General features: G+C 41.2%; 1 protein-coding gene across 17 annotated transcripts in view; it reads right to left on the bottom strand.

The window, feature by feature from the left end:
- The window catches only part of TANC2 (tetratricopeptide repeat, ankyrin repeat and coiled-coil containing 2), a 711,362-nt gene that overhangs the window by 162,589 nt on the left and 527,492 nt on the right, over window positions 1–21,281 (bottom strand). For all 17 annotated transcript variants that reach the window (XM_075911616.1, XM_006125755.4, XM_075911614.1 and 14 more), the window contains one exon: window positions 3,538–3,801. In XM_075911616.1, coding sequence (XP_075767731.1) covers window positions 3,538–3,801 — 264 coding nt within the window. The remainder of the gene's footprint in view (window positions 1–3,537; window positions 3,802–21,281) is intronic.

Here is a 21,281-nt window from a genome sequence, read left to right as displayed (position 1 = left end):
TTCCTTTTCATTTTGTGCTTTCCTGGCAGCATGAAGGATTCATTAAATGATGATAAATGCTGCTTGAAAACAAATGAAATCAGAGAATGCTTTCATGCAGAGTTTTGTAGACATGCAAAGGGAACTTTTTGAAAATATATTGTAACACCTCCTGAGACAAGGATTGCCACACACAATGCTCCTAGAACTACAGTGAAGTGCTTGCTTACAACATAAATCCAAAGCTTGTTCAAAGAAGACAAAAGGTGCCTGCTTTAGTTATTTAGGGAATCTAATGCTGAAATACTGTATTTAGGGTTGCCAGATGCTTTAACCAAAAATACCGAACACTCCCCTTCCCCCCAAAAAAACAAAAAACGAGGAAAAAACTCTGTTGAGGGAAAAAAAGGGGGGAGACTAAAGTTATTGAGAAGAGGGGAAAAAAAGGACCCCAAGAGTTATTAAGCAAATAAATAATTAAATAAATAATTAAATACATCAACAAAATAAAACAGCATGGCCTCTTTAAGTGCAAGCAGAGTCAGAATAGGGATAGGAAGAGAAGAGGTTGAGCACTAAGACCCAGGGAAGGCATTGCTTCCCCTTGTTCAGGTCTTTAGCTTTTTGCTGGTGGCCATCTTGTTTTCTTGGTCGAGCCAGAAGGGATCTTCCCTGTGGAACCAGGTAAGCAGGGGGTCCAGGAGCAAGGGTGCGGGAGTCTGGGGGGTGGCGCAGGAGGGGGGGCAGTTGCTGAGTGTGTCGTAGGGTTGCCAGGTGTCCAGTATTTTCGCCTCCTGGCAGGGAAACCCCCCCCCCCGAAAATACCAGACTTCTTAGGTGCCCGGTATTTTCTGAATATTTTGTACTGGACAGGAGGCGAAAATACCGGACTGTTTGGGTCAATACCGGACACCTGGCAACCCTAACACATGCCTCCTCGCTTGGGCCAAAACTTTGAAAGGTCTCCATCCTCCAGCACAGCACTCCACCATCTCTGTGCATCTAGAGCAGAGAGAATACATATACACCCGCAGCAGACACAATTTTCTACACTGTGGGTCCCAGTGGCACCCCCCCCCCCCAAGTCTGGCACCTGAGGCCATCTCAGTTCGCCTCATGGTAAGGCCAGGCCTGCAATCCTGGATCAAGGCCCGTTGTGCTAGGCACTTCTATGTACAAACAATGGCAACATGAAGGAGGAACTCAGGGAAGCAATGGGAGAACAAAATGCTTTTTAACTATCCTAGGTGATTCTTAATTGAAATGATCCCTGCCCACAACTCCACCAAGTAGGCCACGTACGCCATGGTATGACCTGTAGCCAAAGTAAATCATGCAACAGAGATGTTTAGATTTTATACGAACTAACCAATTTTTCTTTTTCTTTTCCTGAAGTGGGGAGATTTCGCATGTGAGAGATTAAACCTTTCCATGACAAACTTAGTTGTTAACCAGTCTCTAGTCATGTTCTTGCCACCCTGATGTACTCTGATATCCAACTTTAATTCCCAATTGGGCAGCAAGTTCTTTTGGCTGTAAGTAAACGGTGCTAGGTCATACCACACAACATTCACTGCCTCCATGTGTTAGCTGCTATAAATTCTTATGTCCACAGCTGCTTTTAATCTGTAGCATCCATTATACTCCACTACAAAGGAGTTTTAGGCCATAAATATTAGTCAGTTATACAGTACAGCCTGCATTGGCATGACATGTGGTTTTGATGCATGGTATCCCAGGTTCTATGCACTGCATGAGTCCCTCACTGACATTTTGCAAGCCATTTGAAAAATCCTGCAGGGATCACAAGACTGACAAAATATATATGTTTGCCACTTCAACACAAAACCTGTATGTATTGCATTGCCAATGGGTTTCCAACTCCAACATCTTTTCACTAGGATATGGCACAACATCCAGCAAATGAGGCGGAAAACTTATAAAAAAGCTTTTAAATTAGGTTAATATATTTTAAACAGTATCCTTTCTTTCCTTCATGTGTGTCAATGAGACAATTCTAAGGGGCTGAGAGGTTATTAAATGCCATTAAAATATTTTGTGACACCATTTAGGTATCTTTCTAACATAGATCTTTAAGAAAACAGAGATGATTCTGGTCTCTAATTTTCAATATTAAGACTCAGACATGCTTCAGCAGCACCCATATGTTCCAGGAAACATTAACAGGCAACATAAATATCCATGTATTGTGGGGTGAAATCCTGTGTAATTGTTTTACCAGTTAACCAATTAAATGGAGCTGCTCAAGCCCAGACTGCGTCGGCCTGAAGCAGCCCACTGCCTCAGGCAAACGCTGCTCCACGAGGCTCGAGCAGACCCCTGCCCAAGGCGAGCGGGGAGTTGCCCCAGCCCCCAGTGATTAACCGGCGCAGGTAAGCATCACTCATTAAGGGTGATGCTTACTGGTTAACAGGTCAAACTTTTACATCCCTACTGTATTGTTCAATGGTGTTTCATAGATTTTCAGGCTGAAATGACCCTCTTCATCCAGTCTCAACCTCTCCTGCACACTACAGTTCATTGCATTTTACCCCAGCGAAAAATCCAACCAGGAAAGCTAGGATAGTTATTTGTAGATGGAAACATTTATGGCAAGATGCTTGCTTCCCAAAATAGGACTGTAATGCACATGTTTATTAAATGCACAAAGTTGTGAAAACTGAAATTAGAAATGAAATGTAACTTGTTGTTTTTAATGAAGGTAATTAACCATTTAGGAAGTTTGATAAGTAATGTAAATCCGTCAACACCAGAGAATTTAAGCTGTAGATGTTGGATGTTTTCTCAAAAGTTCTGTTCTGTTCTGTTAGCCTTGAGTGAATCCATTTATGCACTAGGGAAAAATCACTGGACTATCCTGAACAGGAGAGGTCAGACTAGATGGTTGTCCCTTTATCTTTGAAATTTAAAGAAAACTATTAAGACATGCAATTTGTGTCCTAATTCTAATTTCTAATGGATACTTACACATCTTGCTGTATGCTCACTCCTACTGCAGCCAATATAGAGGAGAGACTAACATTTTCTAAAATGTATTCTTATATTATAATGCTTTGCTTTTTAAGTGCCAGCCCACATCTTTCCCAGCCTCCTATGTAGAATTATGAATGACAGAAAAGACTCTCAATATTATTATTGATTATTAATTTGGAGTTGAAAAGTTACACCTTTTATGCATTATTTTAGAATGGAGGCCCATGTTAGTAATGGGATGCCACATAATCAAAAATAATAACTAGCCAGTTTTAAAGCAGGTATTTTTAAATTCTTTCAAATCATCTGATGGCTATGAACTTCCAGATTTTGGGAGCCAAGATTGATGGAAACTGTGTGGGAAACGTACTCCTTCTTTGGAGGTTTTCCCTTTACACATGATATTTCAAACAGAAATGGAATGTTGTCACACCCAACAGCAGTTTCCTGATGTGGACAGGAAACTTCTCTTTGCATAAACACATTGTACGAAAACAGAAAATGAGAAGACTGTGTTGGTGGCTTATTTTAATCTGATTTAACAGTAAATAAATTGTTTCTTACCTGCTACTGAATTTGGCCGTGGCATAAGGTAAAGTGGAATAGACTGCACAGATTGCGATAAAACCGTTTCTAGGTTCCTTTCTGGGATCTTGTTTAAACTGTAGGTGGAGGCTGTCATATTTTCATCTACGCGATATAAACAGGAGTCCATGCTGGATTTCTGAGACTGCCATGGTTTCAGGTTTCCTCCAGATCCTAATTCTTTGCTGCTCTCCCCTCCATATTTAGTGCGCTCCATGTTTTCAGAATAGCTTGTCAAAGTAGCTTGAAGGAACAAATTAAAAAGATATGAATAACAAAGAAAGAAGTAGCTGCATACATAACAATATAAGATGATATGTACAATAAAAAATAAAATAAAGCTGATCATGTTTCCCAGCATTCTCACATAAATCAGAGATTATGGAACCTAGAGAAGTTGTCCTACTTACTGCTTTGAAACGTTTTGTTATTAAGTTTTGGCTGACATTACTAAAAGGCATTTGCAGTTAGCAATAGTATTAAAATGCTACATATAACAGTATTTGTTCAAATACACAATCTCACAGATTTACAGTAAAGGCAATTAATAATGAAAACAAAGTCAGTTTTGGTCTCACTGTCTCCATTTTCTTATAATATGCAACAAATCATAAACTGTATCAGTTTAAAGTTTATAAATATTTTTGTGATAATCAACTACAGAATATAATAAATGACAGTAGCATATTTGTTCTAGAAAATCAACTTGGAATAACACATCTGATTTTGAACAGAAATTATGAAGCTTCGAATGTAATAAAAAAATTCCCCTTTTTACCATTACAATCCTGGTGCTACACTGTTGGGGTTTATTTCATGGTCCCCCTCCTTTTTTTCTTTATGTCATGTCAAATTTAGGAATTACTTCCACTATGATACTGCCAATGCAATACTTTTCATCAACCCTTTCCTTTAAAAAAAAAACAAAAAAAACAAAACCACACTTTGGTCAATATCAAGTGAATGGGACAAATTTAGATCTGATATAAATGCATGCTACTCCACTTACATAAGTGGAGAGGGAGGCATTTGCTTACACCAGGTCTAAACTGGCCCCAAACTGCTAACCTACTAATTGAGAAGCAGAGAAATTTCAGCCAAAATACATCACACTTTTCAACTCACCCTCCATCGTGCTTGTGCTGCCAGGAAACTAGATGTAGAAACTGATTGTGAACTTTCATTTGCCTCAAATGTATTCTAGGTCTACAAATATAACTAGTATATATTTCTAAACCATTCCTCCATTGAAATTCTAATGCTTTCATTTTCATTTAACCACTGTAATTAACTCTCCAACCTAATGTGTCTAAAATTCAACAAGCTATTTCCACATATCTTAGGACAACACAACATGAATTAATCACTCTCTGTTTACAGTGCAAGGATCACACATCTGTTTTCCAAAATAGTCTAATACAGTGGTCCCCAACACGGGGCATTTGCGTGCGCCCGCCAAGTGCTCAGGGCTGGCTGGCCCCGGGCACGTGGCGCATGCACGGTGCCGGAGCCGGCCCCGGGCGCATGGCGCACGGTGAGCGCCGTGGATAGGCTGCCCGCGCTCTGGGCGCGCGGCACATGGGGGGAGCGCTGGCCCTGGGCGTGCGGTGCTTGGGGGAGCGCCGGGCATGCGGCACTTGGGGAGGGAACGCCGGCCCCGACCTCGGGCGCGCGGTGCTTGGGGGAGCGCCGGGAGCATGGCGCTTGGGGGAGGGAACGCCGGCCCTGACCTCGGGTGCACGGTGCTTGGGGGCGGGCACTGGCTCCGGGTGTGCGGCCCTTGGAGGGGGCACTGGCCCCGGGCATGCGGCTATGGGGGGGCCCTACCCCCGGGTGCGCAAGTGTCCCTGGCGCCCAGCGGGTGAACGGCCACGCCTCCTGGTGCCCGGCAACCTCAAATGTTTGGGGACCACTGGTCTAATATAATGCTCTGTCTTCTGAAATAAGCCTTTCGCCTTGCATTCAAACAAAGAACCATTTCTAAAGCAAGAGATATGTACAGCCATAATGGCTTGGATTTGGTGTGGTCTCGTTAACAACCACAAGAGTGTTTTAATTTTTTTTTATAATGGTAAAAACAAACACAAAATTACTCCAAACAAGCATATGCTTTGTGGCTAAAACTCTTCCTTTGCCAAGTTTCAACTTAAAGCTCAGTTCATAAAGAGAACAGTTCACCTCACAAAATAGGATTTTAAGGAATTTTCCCACACAATTTGAACCACAGCATCCCAAATAATAGCATTTTGAGCATCCATTAGTTTCAGTGGAAGTACCCATGGATTAATCTGGCCCATTGTGTCTGCTGACATTTAATATTTGTAGTGAGATAATATGAAAACCAGGGCTTTATATTTTCATATATAAAGTCACAAGCATCCTAATAAGGGGGAAAAAGACAACTGAAGGAATGCATAGGGAAGCTATTGTACTCTGAACAAGACAAGAGAGATGCCATCCCAGCAGTTACTGTGCCTGTTAGTTCACAAGAACTATTTGTGATTTGATTTTAGGTATTTCACTGATTTTTGAGAGTTTCTAGTGTTCTAAAACCAAAAGGAAACGTGCAAATGTAACTGCCACTGGGCAGATCTGAACCTGGGACCTCTAGAGCTTAGTATATGAGCCTCTACAACTTGAGCTATAAAGCCAACAGGCTGTCAGCTTGCACTACAGACCTCCCTTGTTTTTATATCTCACTTTAAGTGGTCTAAGTGCCATTACATGAGCCAACAAACTACAATCAGAGTATGTCTATGCTACAGAGTTTTGTCGGGAAAATAGCCATTTTTCCAACAAAACTTGAGGAATGTCCACACTGCAATTGCTTTCTTCCACAAGAAAATCAAAAAATCAGAGGGGGTTTTCTGGCATTGGTAATCCTCATTCTATGAGGAAGAAGCCTTTTTGCGAAAGCTCTTTCGGAAAAAGGTGTGTGTGGACGGGGAAGAGGGAGTTCTTTTGGAAGAAGAGGAAAGAGGAAAAAGCACAGGTGCTCTGGTGGCCATTCCGTCCATAGCAATCACAGCTTACATGTGAGAGAGTGTCCATTCAGTCTGGACACTCTCTTTCGAAAAAGCAGATCACTTTTTCTATGTACTTTTGCAGTGTGGACGCTTCTCTTTCGAAAAAAGCTGCTTCTGAAAGCAGCCTGAAGTGACGACATAGCCTAGGTGCGTGGATTGCACAAGAAGACCATCTCATACATCTACAAGTGCGAAGAGGAGTACAGTGCACCATGACATAGTAGAATGCCATTATTCTGCAGATTCCACTTGTCTTTGAACAGAAGAAGGACACAACAGCTGATCGTCTTTTTAACAAGGAGAGATTGAAGTCCTTTTACAAATAAACATACTGCAAAACGAGTGTACAAAATCCAAGAAAAATGCCAACCTGGTTTAAAGAACCACTGGATTATTTCAGAAGGAAACTGGAACTACTAAAAAGGTGTGGCCATGCAGTTTAAGCACAGGACAGTGTCAGAAACAGTTGAGTTCTAATCAAAGGTCTTTACTGGGATCCTTGGGCAAATCACTTTACTACTCAGTGCCTTTAGTATTTCCCTCTGTAAAATGGGATCAATACTTCCTTATCTCAGAGGTGCTGCAAGGATGAATGTTTGTAACACATTTTGAAATTTGAAACAACTACAAGAGAGCTGGCATTTATATATACATTATCTGTCAGGAAAACAATTTTATATGCTAAAATATGGGAAAATGAGATGAAGAAACAGGTGTTTTAACAGATCCCTTCTCCTAAACACTGCTTAATTATTGGGAAACATGTTTTCAAATGTCTTTTCTAGAATCTCCATCTCATAGTCTTAGTTTGTATTGTTAAGAAACACTGTGCTACATATTTGTGTAAAAATTAATTTGTGCCAAAGATGTATCTCAATGTATTTCCAATCAATCTTTGCAGAAACATCATCAATAAAAAGAAATAATCTCCAAATAGCACAAATTGTGGACTACAAAACATCTTTACAGAGAGGAACTTTAGCAATAATCTCGCTTTAAATGTGCCAGCAACAGAAAATTAAAAATAAATTCTGAAGGTCCCCTTCCTAACTGCTAATATGTATTTACTTGAAATGTAGTTTTTACTGATTTAAAATTAAGCTGTTTTTATGTGTAAATTCATCATTCACTCAGGTATTTGGGATTGTTCCCTGTGGGTTAATTTACCTTCTGAATGACCTTGGATGATCTAAGTACTACTATGCAGCCTAGAATCAGTTGCTCTGTGGCTTCAATCTATTCTGGGATCTGTTTTAAACCAAAACTGTTTTAATTTTATTTAAAAGGATAAAAAAAAACCTGCTAAAACTCAGCATTCTGAATTAGCATGCAGTGCAAGTCCCTGAGAAGAACTAAAACGTAAGTAATGGCACAATGAATGAGTTGTGCCTATTGCAGGCAATCAGAGCTATAAAATTACCACTTCTCAATAATCATTTTAGAGAACATGGGTCTGTCTACATTAAATGAGTCTGTCTCAATGTAATATTACATGGAGAAAAGTTAATAAAACTTGTATATGCAGGAAGGACAATGACTTCTTAATTATTTAGGTTTCAGGATATATTAAGGCAGTGTTTCTCAACCAGTAGTATGGGTACTTGAGAGAAGTCTGGGGGGTATTTCAACACAACTGAAATTTGGAGAAAATTGAATTTTTGTTGTAAGTTTTACAGTGCTTTATTATTTTTGTACTTTTTATACCCAAAAATTACATCACCTGCCCAGCTACGATTAAGTTGTTTAAACAAATGTGTTGCAATGGTAGAAAAAAAATTGTGTGTGTCTGAAAACTGTAGGTACTAGAGGTACTTCTAATTTTATTTTTTTTAAAGGGGGTACTTACAATTTTTTTTTAAAAAGGGATACTTTATAAAAAAAAAAAGGTTGAGAAACACTGTATTAAGGCACTAGCTGAATACGTACAACCAAAAAGAGAAGCATTTGTGCCAACTCTTCCCCCAAAGCTGCCGAATTCAGTCTAAAATCTCATATGGGCAGGGCTTCTGAGCAAGGTCCTTCCAGGACAGATTCTATGTTTCGATGGTGTGTGTGTTTGAGCACGTACCCCCATGATCTCTTTACAGTCGTCCCTGCTGCAAATTAATTGTACTTTGTAGGAGTAATCTCCATATGCAGTTGTGTGGGGACTGGGTACCCAATGTTAGGCTTGATGTAATGCAGGCCCACAAAAGCACTGCCTTTGCATCATTAAAATGCAAATATGTCCATGCTAAAAATACCAGGCCTGAATTTGGCCCAAGGTATTTATTTTTCTGTTTTGGGGAAAAGATACCTGGAAGCAGTTTGAAGAGGAACTGTACTACAGCAAACACAGAATGACAAAATGATCTTTATTTGTAGATCTTTATTTTTCTGCCAAATATTTTATACATATGTACACGGATATATAAATCCTGTAATAAAAGCATCTGATTATAGTTTAAATTATCCTCCAAATTATGCAAACAATTTTCCCTTGATAACATTACTTTGGTTAGATTCAATGAATCATAAACAAAGTAGTTAGTGTAAATCCCTAGAGATTTAGTTGCTCTGTAAGTCTGAACTGTGAATTCTATAACTCTAATAGTGGCAATAGCCAGTGAGTAGGAAGTCCTAATAATGAAGAATCTGCTTTCTCGAGGGACACATTTTTATATTAAATTGCCTGTGTTCGTCATTTGATGGTGGCAGGAACAGCCATGTGTTCTAGGACCTACAAACTGGAAAATGGGATAATGGAGGAGCAGTGAATTTCACAAATATAACCAGAGAATTTACACCGCAAACGCCTTAGGACTGGAATCTTGTATTAAAAAATGTCTGTACAGAGCTGAGCAAACCGATGCTTTATGCCAAATCTATGTGCTTTGCTATACTGCTCGTAACTGCTGCTCTGGCCACTTGACAGCACTTCCCTTCAATAGCCAGGAAAAGAACTCAGGAATCCCGAGTTCTGGCATTCTATTGCTGTCTAGCATACAATTATGTGAACCACTCAGAAAATGTGTATCAATTTGCTTCTAATGCTGCTGCACATAGAAGACAACAGTAATGCCCGGAGCTCAACTGAGAAAGGTTTCAGCTAAGCATATACAGATGAAGGTTACAAATTCTGCTGGTGATCCATGCGAGTCCTTAGGGTTGCATACGATATAACTAGAAGATTTACTCAGAGTTGCTTGGGTCCTCAACTCAAATAAAGTTTGCTTTTCTTCATTTAAATCGTTGTTCTGGGGTGAGGTTAGGGAGGAGGGGTTCGGGATGCAGCCCTCTCTCACTATAGCAGCTTGGGGCCATGTGAGAATTGCCTGACCATGGCCTGGGCACCGCCAGGAGACTGGTGTATGTCCCCTGATGAGGGAAATGCAGTCAGACACACAGACAGACTCTCTCAAATACATAGTAGATAGCTGTCCCTTTCTCTATTCCTGCCCCCTTCTGGCCCAATGGGATTACAGCTGTCCGGGTCCCCATCTCTGGCCTCTTGCAGCCCACCTGTGCTCATTCTACAGTAGATGTCCCTCTTCCAGACCCCTCCCTTCCTATTTTATGCACAATAATTGAATTCCAGGCACATCCAATTGTCCTGACACAACCAAACTCTGACCTTGCTTTAAGTTATGATAAGAGGAAGCGGTATACCTCTATTTAGTAGGATTTCTTGAATAAATGGACTCACAGACGGACGGACAGACAGGCAGATGCACATTTCTAAAATATAGAGTAAGACTTCTATTTTTCAGGTTTTCTTTTTTAAAAACGCAACAAGACACTGTCTTATTTAATTCAGACCCTAAATTAAAATCCATTAAAATCTGTCACTTATGGCCTGACATGCAACAAACCCGTTCAATACTTTGGTCATTCATAACACATTTCAATTGTGTGTCATCCATTGACAAGTTTGAATGGTGAGGAATTTAATGGCTTTAATAAGTAGCCTGTGGTGTCAGTACCATTGGAAACAATGGAAAATTAGACACACTTTCCAGGTCTACCCTAGGCTAAGATCTTGCCTAGAAGATTTCAGTCTCAATGTAGTTTAGAAACTTCAGAGCACAAGGAACTAGAAGCTTAACATGCAAAGTGGCATTCAAATACTATGGTGAGCATTACCAGCACTGGCTATAATAATGAAACTTACGCTGCTTCCTGAAAATGAAAAACTATTGTTGTTTTTTAAAGAAAAAGTGAACTCTCTCAAGGTACCTAAGCCTATGCGCTGCATTTCAATTTATGTTAAAACCATAGAGCCTAGGAGACCAAACCTATTTTAACATGTAAGTTGGTAGATGTGATCAAGTAAAATTTGCCTTGTGTCATGCTACAGTTTTAAAACATGTTCACTTGCACATTATGTCTGAGTTTAAGCAAGCCTTCAGTGGATCAGCCACAAAAGGATCCATTTAAGGGCATCAGTGTCACTGTCTCATGTGAACAAGGCTGCCGCATACAGAAGTTGGTAGATAGAATGTATGGCTGTACCCATGGGACAGGGGCAGTGTTGGGCAGCTACATGATGCACCCAGAGAAAGTGTTCTTCAGAACAGTAATGGCTTCCACAGCAATGCCACATAGAGCATTGTGAAGTGCTCACAGGACAGGACGTGCAAAGACTTCTCTCTGCTAAGCAAAGCCAAAGTTTAAACCAACATTAGTTAAGAGAGGGACTTAAAAGTTCCCATAAACTCTCTGTGTGTGTAATTTCCCCTAAAACAAGTGATGTAATGGTCATGTTGTTAAAATGAAATAAAATGGCTGTGGCTAATACAAAGAAGAAATCCCGTATGTGACAGCAAGTCCATGAGAGAGAGACAAGCAAACCAATTTCAGTTTCAAGTCGCAAGGCAAACTTATAAGCGGCAGGAAGTAAATAAAGGATTTTGAAATACAGGCAGTCCCCGACTTACGCGGATCCGACTTACGTCGGATCCGCACTTACGAACGGGGCTTTCTCGCCCCGGAAGTCGGGGCGAGAAAGCCCCGTTCGTAAGCTGCTCCGGTGCCCCTGGTCTGCTGGAGACCGTCTCCAGCAGACCAGGGGCACCGGGCGGGTTCCCGCGCTTCTGAGGCTTTGCCAGAGCAAAGCCTCAGAGGCGCGGGGAACCGCCGCTGCTGCCGCTTCAATCTGGGTGCCTGTGGTCTGCTGGGGACCGTCCCCAGCAGACCACAGGCTCCCGGACTGAAGCCGCAGCCGCGGCGGGGTCCCTCCCTCTGAGGCTTTGCCAGAGCAAAGCCTCAGAGGCTCTGCTCCCCGTGTCCCTGGTCTGCTGGGGAGGGGGGGGGGGTGCAGCTAGTGTGCTCCCCCCCCCCCAGCAGACCAGGCTTTTGTTTTGGACTCTGGGGCAGAGCAGCTGGGGCGCTGCCGATTGGTCCTGCAGCGCCCGCTCTGGGCACTACTGGACCAACCTGGCAGCACCCCAGCTGCTCTGCCCCAGGTCCTGATTCAGCCGCTGCTGGTCAGTTTCAGCAGCGGCTGAATCAGGACGCCTGGGGCAGAGCAGATGGGGTGCTGCTAGGTTGGTCCAGTAGCACCCAGGAGCGGCGCTACTGGAGCAACCCAGCAGCACCCCAGCTGCTCTGCCCCAGGCGTCCCCAAGTCAGCTTCTGCTGAAACTGACCAGCGCTGACTACAGGAAGCCCCAGGCAGAGTTGCTCTGCCCCGGGCTTCCTGGAATCAGCTGCTGATCAGTTTCAGCAGCAGCTGACTTGGGGACGCCTGGGGTTCTTAAGTTGATTCTGTATGTAAGTCAGAACTGGCGGTCAGTTTCAGCAGTGTCTGAATCTGGACGCCAGTTCCGACTTACATACAGATTCAACTTAAGAACAAACCTACAGTCCCTATCTTGTACGTAACCCGGGGACTGCCTGTATTACAAATACCTTCACAGTGGCATCATCATGACCCTTTACTTTGTCTGCTCTAAATTTTAAATTTACAAATGAATCAGTAGGTGAGCAGAAAACTTTTTATGCATCAAAGGCAGCAGGGATTCATGCTTGATATTGAGACTGGAAATATAAGGCCTGGCTAAAATAGCACTACTGCATGAAAGACACACCCATGCTTATATCCTAGATTACTTGCTGCAAATGTCATGGTAATGGCATAAAATAGTCCTTACTTTCTACTTGCATTTGTCTCATGAAAAAGCAAATACATAGGTTAAGCATTTTTTTATGTCTATTATATATTTTGAACAAATCTAGTACAAAAAGCCCAAACTTCAAGCAGGAGTCAGTGCTAATGGCAATTAAAGGGAATCTCTGGCAGAGTACAGCAAGTGAACAGGTAAGCCTGCATTCTGATGCCAATTAACCCCCCAGAGAAAGCTGGCTGAGGTAAACAGATAATCAGGCTGGTGGGCTGGCTGGGATATGGACCCAATTAGGAAGAAAGCGCTGGGGTGAAAGGGGAACAGGGCTAGTTGAGTCCAGTCACACAAAGGCTTCAGAGAAGGGAGACCTCTATTCCCCTCAGGTTCTGAAGAGAGGGCCAAAAGTACAGAAGATACTGTAAATAGACTGTTGCAAGGGTCTATGGTGGTATTAATGGGGAGAACTCAAAATAAACGGCACTGTGAAAGCACAACTAGGGCATGTCTATACTAGGAAATTATTTTGAAATAAATCCCAAAATAGCTATTTTGTAATAGCATGTCCACACTAAAGGGAAGCCTCAAAATAAGTCCAAGGAATTCTCCCTTAAAATGGGTGTGCTACCTCAACTTAGAGCCCCAGAAAATACTGGGGAGTAATTACTTTTAATGACTCTGGGGAGTAGTTATTTCAAAATAACAGCAGTGGTAACTATTTCAAAATAAGCATTATTCCTCGAGAAAAGCAGGAGTTATTATTCTGAAATAACCAACCTGTTATTTTGAAACAATGGGCTTGGTAGTGTGTACACTGCGCTTCTAATTTCAAAATAAGGGGAGTTATTTCAAAATAAATCAAGGGTTAATGCAGTACACACGATTTTTGCAGGGCAAGAAGGTAAAAGCAAAAATGTGCCTGGTTAGAGAAAAATTAAAATTAAATACCATATAAAATTAAAAAGCCTATGATTTAAACGTGTCCTTAATAAATACAAAATCTGAACCAAGGGCTGTATCAGAGCTAAATCTTCAGTACAGTAATTCACCATCAAATTATCCAGGGCACAGAGTTTGTTGCATTTGAAGAGGTGTGTTTGTGTCATGCACTACACTTCTACTCTCTGTCGACTTCACACCCTCTATTTATTATGGGTGGATGGGAATGTTGGACTCTAGCAAAGGGGCAGCCACCCTTTTAGAAGGATGACCACAGCTACAAGGGTCATTTAGACTAATATCATTCCACTGTGATTTAACCACATCACTCCCCTGATTTAATTTCTGCACCAGAGGAATTACTTACCCCTGTACCATCAATAATCCTCCTAATTTCTTCCTCTTTCAGAAATGTCAACCCCGAAATGTTCAACAATCGTGAGTCACATCCATTAAAATAATGAGTCTGTCTAACATTTCACAAGATTTTAAATAAATGTGACTAATTTTTATTTGCCAATTTGGTTTGGGACCTTCAGGGTTCAAGTGTTTCTTTGCAACCAGGAATGCTAGAAATTCAATTAAAGCTGAGTTGCCCATTTAATCACGTCCCTACCACTGGGACTTTAAGGAAAACATCAAACACTGCAATATTCAGGATAAAAACATCATTGCTGGCAGCATTGCTTCTGCCCAATCCACTCAATTTACTGCTTCATTCATAACCCTTTCCCCACTCATCTTTGTTCCTTCTATCATGCTTGTGCCTAGAATAATCTCCCCATGCTAACATGCTACCTGACCTATCCCTCTTCCTTGAATTCTACTCTTCATGCATTCTTCTTCCCTTCTCCTTATTAAAATAATCCTTCCAATTTCACTATGTTGATGTGTTGACACATTTGTTTTATTAATGACCCGATTCTGCCAGCCTTACTCATGATGAGTAATACCTCACTCCATAAGCAGTCCTGCTGACTACACACGAAGCAGGGCATTACTCAATGTTAGGAAGAGGCAGAAACTGGCTCTTAGACTACAAACCCTTTGTAGGCTCTTCATCTATGTTTGGAAGCATTTTGTAACTGGACAGTATTATAGACATATTTTTCTTAATAAACGTTTTCGTTTTATAGTAGATTAATTGTTTAGGATGTTCACCTCTTGATAGTTCCCCCAAACGATGCCATACATACACACAAATTAAACACAGTTTTCTTTCCAGTCAATCTGTGCTTTTTAATTTAATAGAGAAAGAAATGAGTATCTTCAAGGGTGTGTCTAGACTACAGAGTTTTTTCAAAAAAAGTGGTCTTTTTTTGAAAAAAACTTCACCTGCATCTAGAATGCCGTCACGTTCTTTCGAAATTAAATCAAAAGAATGCAACTTTTTTTCGAAATCGGTAAACTTACTTTTACCAGGGAGAATGCCTTTTTTCGAAAGAGGTCTTTCGAAAAAAGGCATTATTGTACACAAACAGGGCTTTTTCGAAAGAGAGCGTCCAGATTGGCTGGGTGCTCTCTTTCGAAGAAGTGGATCGCTTTTTCGAAACTCTTGTGTCTGTCTAGACGATCTCTTTCAAAAGAGATTTGTAGTCTAGATCTACCCCAAGTGATATGTGTTGTATTTAAGTCGATAGTAAATCCATTCGACCCTTTACATCTCCCCGTTTCCTTCATCGAGGTGCTCAAATTGATGGCACATTTACATAAGAACATAAGAACGGCCATACTGGGTCAGACCAAAGGTCCTTCGAGCCCAGTATCCTGTCTACCGACAGTGGCCAGCACCAGAGAGGGTGGACCGAAGACAAAACAAGCGATTTGTCTCCTGCCATCCCTCTCCAGCCTCTGACAAACAAAGGCCAAGGACATCTTTTTATCCCCTGGCTAATAGCCTTTTATGGACCTAACCTCCATGAAATTATCTAGCTTCTCTTTAAACTCTATTATCGTCCTAGCCTTCACAGGCTCCTCTGGCAAGGAGTTCCACAGGTTGATTACATGATGTGTGAAGAACTTTCTTTTATTAGTTTTAAACCTGCTACCCATTTACCCATTAATTTACCCATTAATTTGATTAAAAGGATCTAGACTGTGCAGTGGTAGGAAATTTACTGACCATTAACAAACAGTAATCACAAAGCAAGAATTAAAGCATTTTTAGGGCTAGGACTACAAACACATTTAATATCTTTTGAGTGCCTCTTTAGTCCTTAAGGTATTTAATTATTTCCAAACAAAGCCAACTTTTTATACTGTCAGCATTATCTAACTTGATGCAGACTCTTTAGAAGAATTCATTAACATGCAACTAGATATAAAGAAGTCAGAGGACACAACGAAGCAAGCATGAAAACTGTTACATCAGAGTAACTTTTGGAGCAAGGGCCCTTCGCTTAGGCTATGTCTAGACTCCATAGAATTTTTGAAAAAGGATATCACTTTCAAAAGAGAATCTTTCGAAAGTGAAAGTAGTCTGGACGTGTTTTTTTCCTCCGAAAAATACTCCTTTTTTAAAAAAAAAAAAACGCTCTTCCTTAAAAAATGAGGTTTATGCAGTTTTTTTTTCAAAAAAGGGTTTTTTCCAGAAAAAAAGCACGTCCAGACTACTTTCACTTTCGAAAGATCATCTTTTGAAAGTGAGATTGGAAGAAGATATGGAAATTCCTGCAGAATTTACATATCCTTTTTTAAACCTTCCCCCTCCCCGCCCCCGCCGTTCAAACATGCCCTTAGTGTTTAAGCTGATTGTTTAGACAGCACAGTCACAAAGGTTACTTCTCCCAGAAAGAGACAAAACACAAAACAACAGTTTTAAAAAATATTTAAGGAAACAGTGAGTTTGTACAATGCAATGTCCCTAGAAGACTACTACCAATTTGATAGGCTTTGCATGCCATTAAAGATGTTTTACATTTTATTTTGTAGTCTTGCATACTGTTTCATTGTAGTTAAGGTGTTAGTAGATGAACTTGCTGGAATGTGATGTACAAGGTTTCAAAAGCACATGATTCTGTTACCAGTAGCAGTCTTTGAAAATTAACATCTGACTGCTTTTATACTGTGAGAGCCAGAAAAACCGCTGGGAACTAGTCAGAGGTTAAAATCAGGTCAACATTTTCACCAGCTACTCTGTCACTTAATGAAAAGGGTTTAGTGGTTCACAGGAGAAAAAGATTACCTGTTCCTCTCACTGGTTTCTGCATTCCCTCCCATCATTCTGACCCCGATTCTCTCTTTTCTCTGCAACTTCATTGTTGTGTACTAGGTTTTGATGCTACTATAAAAAAATGCAACTGAAGGAAAACTGGGCATTGGATGGTAAGAGAAAGAAAGAAAGAAATCTTTCTCTGGAATTTTTCCTACAACTGCAGGACACAGTTATCTCTGGGTATGTCTACACTGTGGAGTTTTTTCGGGAAAATGAGTTTTTCTGAAAAAATTTCACTTATGTCCACACTGCAATTGCGTTCTTTTGAAAAAAAATAAAAAGAACAGAGGGGTTTTTCTGACATTGATAAACCTCTTTCTATGATGAAGAAGCCTTTTTACTGTATAGACGTTCTTTTTCAGAAGACTTTTTTCAGAAGATCTCTTCTGGAAAAGCTTCTTCCGAAAGAAGCCTTCAATCAAGATACAGTCTCTATCAGCTGTGGCTGTACTTAATGATGGTGAAAAATATATGTTTTGTTGTGCTCGTTCAAAGAAGGGGCACACGATTTTGCCATCCCAGTAAACCTTGTTGCACAAGGGTTAAGGGATGGCTCGAAATAGCGTGCAATTTCAAAATTTGGTGCTGTGTAGACACGCCAAATTTCAAAAGACGCTATTTCAAAATAGATGTGAAATAAAATACACAATTTGCATAGCATAAATTACGTATCTTTTTTTGAGTTGAGGGTGCAGTGTAGACGAATCCTAAATGAACATCTTATGCCCACTGAGCCCCTGAATAAATTGTATTGCTGGCATTAGAGTAAGTTACTTTGAACATATCTCCAGTGAATACAAGGTTCAGTCTGTTTAGTTTTTCAGTGTAATGAACCTTCTTTAAACTCAGAATCCTCCAAGCTCCAGCCCTCTGCTCATTTTCAAGACATATCCATTCCTCTAAATATCAGTTTTGAAAATGGAGCTCCCTCACCTTTTCATGTAGATAAGTAATGGTGGTAAGACTTGTAATAATTTCACTGTCAGTTGGAATGTTCCAGTCTCGTCGTATTTTGTATGAAGGGAAAGAATTCCTTTATCAGCAACCATATATATTTGAAACATGCCAAAAGAGCTACTGAGCTAGGAACATCCCATTTGATTTTACGTAGAAATTCTTTTTCCTCCAACTGTGTCTTTGCAGATGTTGAGTTGAAATAAAACATACATTTGTACTGTAAGTTCTTCTACATAAACAGGTACCAATATGCAGGTGGCACTGATGAAATAATTACTAAAAATAAGCTAGACCAGGGGTTCCCAACTTTTTTGAGCATCCAGACCTCTTTTCAATCTAGTAAAATTTCACGGAGAGAAAAAAAAAGAAAAGGAAAAGAAAAGCAAGGAAAGAAAAAGAAAAGTAAGGATCAGACTCTCAATCCTTATTTTTAAACTTTCCACGGATGCCCTGCAGTACTATCACAGACCACCAGGGATCCATGGACTACAGGTTGGGAGCCACTGTGCTAGACAGATACACACAATTATACAAACCTGTGTTAAATCCACCCTGGCTCTTCACTGAGATAAGTCTTGCCAACGGTGGAGCTAACGAAAACGAGACAGACTTTTGGGGGCACAAAGGGGAGCTTGCTCTCCTAAAGGTTCAGAAAAGTCACATGTATGTGCTACCCAGAGTCAGTCATAGGATATATAAACTCTGCAGCCCAAAGTACTATCCCATTGTTAACATTGTCCTTTCCATAACCAAACACTAGGGCTAGAGGCACTGAATATCAATTATTTCCTTTTAAAGCAGAAAGAGGATTTAAGTGAAAATAGCAGCAGCCTCATAGGAAGGCTCAGGCCTTGTCTACACTGGGAAGGTTTGGGGACAAACGTGCTGTCAACATGCAGAAAATCACCAAAAGCAAAAATTGGTCAAACCCGTTTTTCTGCTTCCTATTGTCCACATTTCACGGCCGCATTGCTAGCACACTAATGACACAAAAGAGCAAAGCATTATGGGGAAGCATCCCACAGTGCAGTGTTGTGGGAAGGCAGAGCTGATCCCTGTACTTCATGGGATTCCTTCCTAACTCTGTGAGCTCCCCGTGCTGAGGAATGTCAAAGCAGCATAGCAGTCTCTCCAGCCCTCCTTGATTCAGTCTGCCTGCTGCTGGTTTTTTAGTGCAGGGCAGAACAGAAGCATTTTAGTGATTCGTTCTTTGTTCCCCAAATGGAGCAGCTCACTTAGCTGTCAGATACTTCCCGGAGTTTTGAAAGGGGAGGGGCACATGCCTGCAGGGCAGCAAAGATCACAAGACACTGATCACAGCCATTGGGGCAGGCATTGTGGGATATTGGCGGAAGCCAGGTCTCCGGACAAAATAAACCACAGAGTCCACACTGGCTCTTTGTCTACAATAAAGAGAGGGGAAAAGACAAAAGACTCTCAAGAAGTGTAGGCTTTTGTGGACAAAACTTGGTGTTTTCTCTAACACAAGTTTCATTGTAGTGGGTGTGCTCTGTTTTGTCAACAAAAGGCAGTTTGTGGCAACAAAATGTGCCAGTGTAGACAAGGCCTCAGGCTGTTGTAGGGAGGAAAAGAGGCTGGCTTATGAAACCAGAACATCTCTGCCCCCAGGCAATTCTCATAATCCCTCTAAAATGTGAGACACAACACTGCTAGGCTAGGAATATTAATTCAACTCTGATGACTTGAGGAAGCTCTGTACAACTTAAATTCTGGCATATATTATGAAGTTATTATGCATTTATTACTATGGAAATTGCTATTTAACAAAAGTCTGTCTTTATATATTCACCATTGCTAACAAGCCTTTAAATATTTGGTACCAGGGACAACGGCAGGTCATTAGAACTCAATCACGGTCTATTTAGGTAGAAATAACTGAATGACAATGAGTAGGCTGCTGTCTAGAAGTTACTTCCTCCTACTTATCTCCAGGGTGGGGTAAGTGGAGAGCGTGCCCATGAAAGCTCATGATACCATCTACATGTTTTGTTAGTCTGTAAAATACTACCAGACCAGTTTTTGTTTTTTAAGTTTATCCTGTAGAGACTAACTCGGCTACCCCCTGAAGCTTCTAATCCAGTGGTCTCCAACCTTTTTACACCCAAGATCACTTTTTAAGTCTCAGAACAGGCGAAGATCTACTGCCCCGCCCCTTCCTTGAAGCCCCACCTACATTACATGAGGAAATCTAATGTAAATGTACTGCGCAGGTGCGCAGTTCAGAGAGGGCTCAGGAGCTACTCTTAGAGCCCCTGAGATCTACCGGTAGCTCGCGATCTACTGGTTGGTGACCACAGTTCTAATCAATGCACAGTCTGGCTCTCCCAGCCTGGATCTGATTGGGGTCTCATGGCTTTCTCTGTGAGGTGCTTCTTCAGTCAGAGCTTTCATCCCTCTCAGGTTCAGGTGGGAAAAAGTGAGACAGACAGCACTTGGTGGAGATACCCCTTCCCAAAGCACTGCTGGTGGCATAACTGACTAAGGAGGAACAAGGGGGCGGGAGCACATGACCTATGAGGAGAGGCTGAGGGATTTGGGCTTGTTTAGTCTACAGAAGAGTGAGAGGGGATTTGATAACAGCCTTCAACTTCCTCAAGGGAGATTCCAAAGAGCAGGGCCGGCTTTAGGAAGTGCAGGGCCCAGCTCGAACAGTTTTGTCGATTTACTTTTTAAATAGCAAAAATGGAGTCTTTGTTAAGAAAGTGTCAGTTCTGTGGTCAAATTCCAGTCCTTAGTCATTTCAGCACCAATGATTTCACTAGGTAATATGGTACCTCACCACCATTGCCTCCTTTGCACTGCCCTTCAACACATATTGCCTGCATGTTGAGTCCAAGGTCAGTCTACACAAGATTTTATCAATGATTTTTGCTCAAGCGATCACTGAGGCAAGACAAGGACTCTCGATTGATTCTAGTTAGCTCTGCCTTTAAACACTGGATGTAAAGTGTCAGATATAATTGAGGACTCCCAAATAGACTCTACACCACCAGAAATAAAACCTGTTTCCATCTTCTGTGACTTTCAGTTAGATGTGACACACTATCCTCTGCTTAGTGTTCAAGTTATGGTAGACTCTAAGCCAGGTCATATTAAGTTCAGGTCTTTTACCTTTTAATCATATAATATGGATTACAACATTTCATTCCCTCAGCTCCAAGTCTTAAGTGAATTTCAACCCAAAAGAGCCAAAATTGAGCACCTTGACACAGCAAGTATGTCTACTGATCTCTGTGGCAAAGTAGGTATGTCTAAATAAATAAGGTCTGATCATGAAGCCTTTTCCTACAGTTGATTAACAGATGGCAGTAGATAGCTCATTCAGACCACTGGCTGATAATAATCAGTCACCCCGACCAGTTATTAACCATAGTCATGGACTTACCCTACTCTCCATTGTCTCTATGATTCTCTGATGATCTGTGACAAAAAAGGAGGGTGGAAAGGAAAACTGAAGGGAGAGAC

The sequence above is a fragment of the Pelodiscus sinensis genome, chromosome 29 (assembly GCF_049634645.1).
Source record: "Pelodiscus sinensis isolate JC-2024 chromosome 29, ASM4963464v1, whole genome shotgun sequence".
NCBI classification, from domain to species: Eukaryota; Metazoa; Chordata; order Testudines; family Trionychidae; genus Pelodiscus; species Pelodiscus sinensis.
Note: the sequence above shows the minus strand (reverse complement) of the source record. Positions and strands in the feature narration are given on the sequence as shown.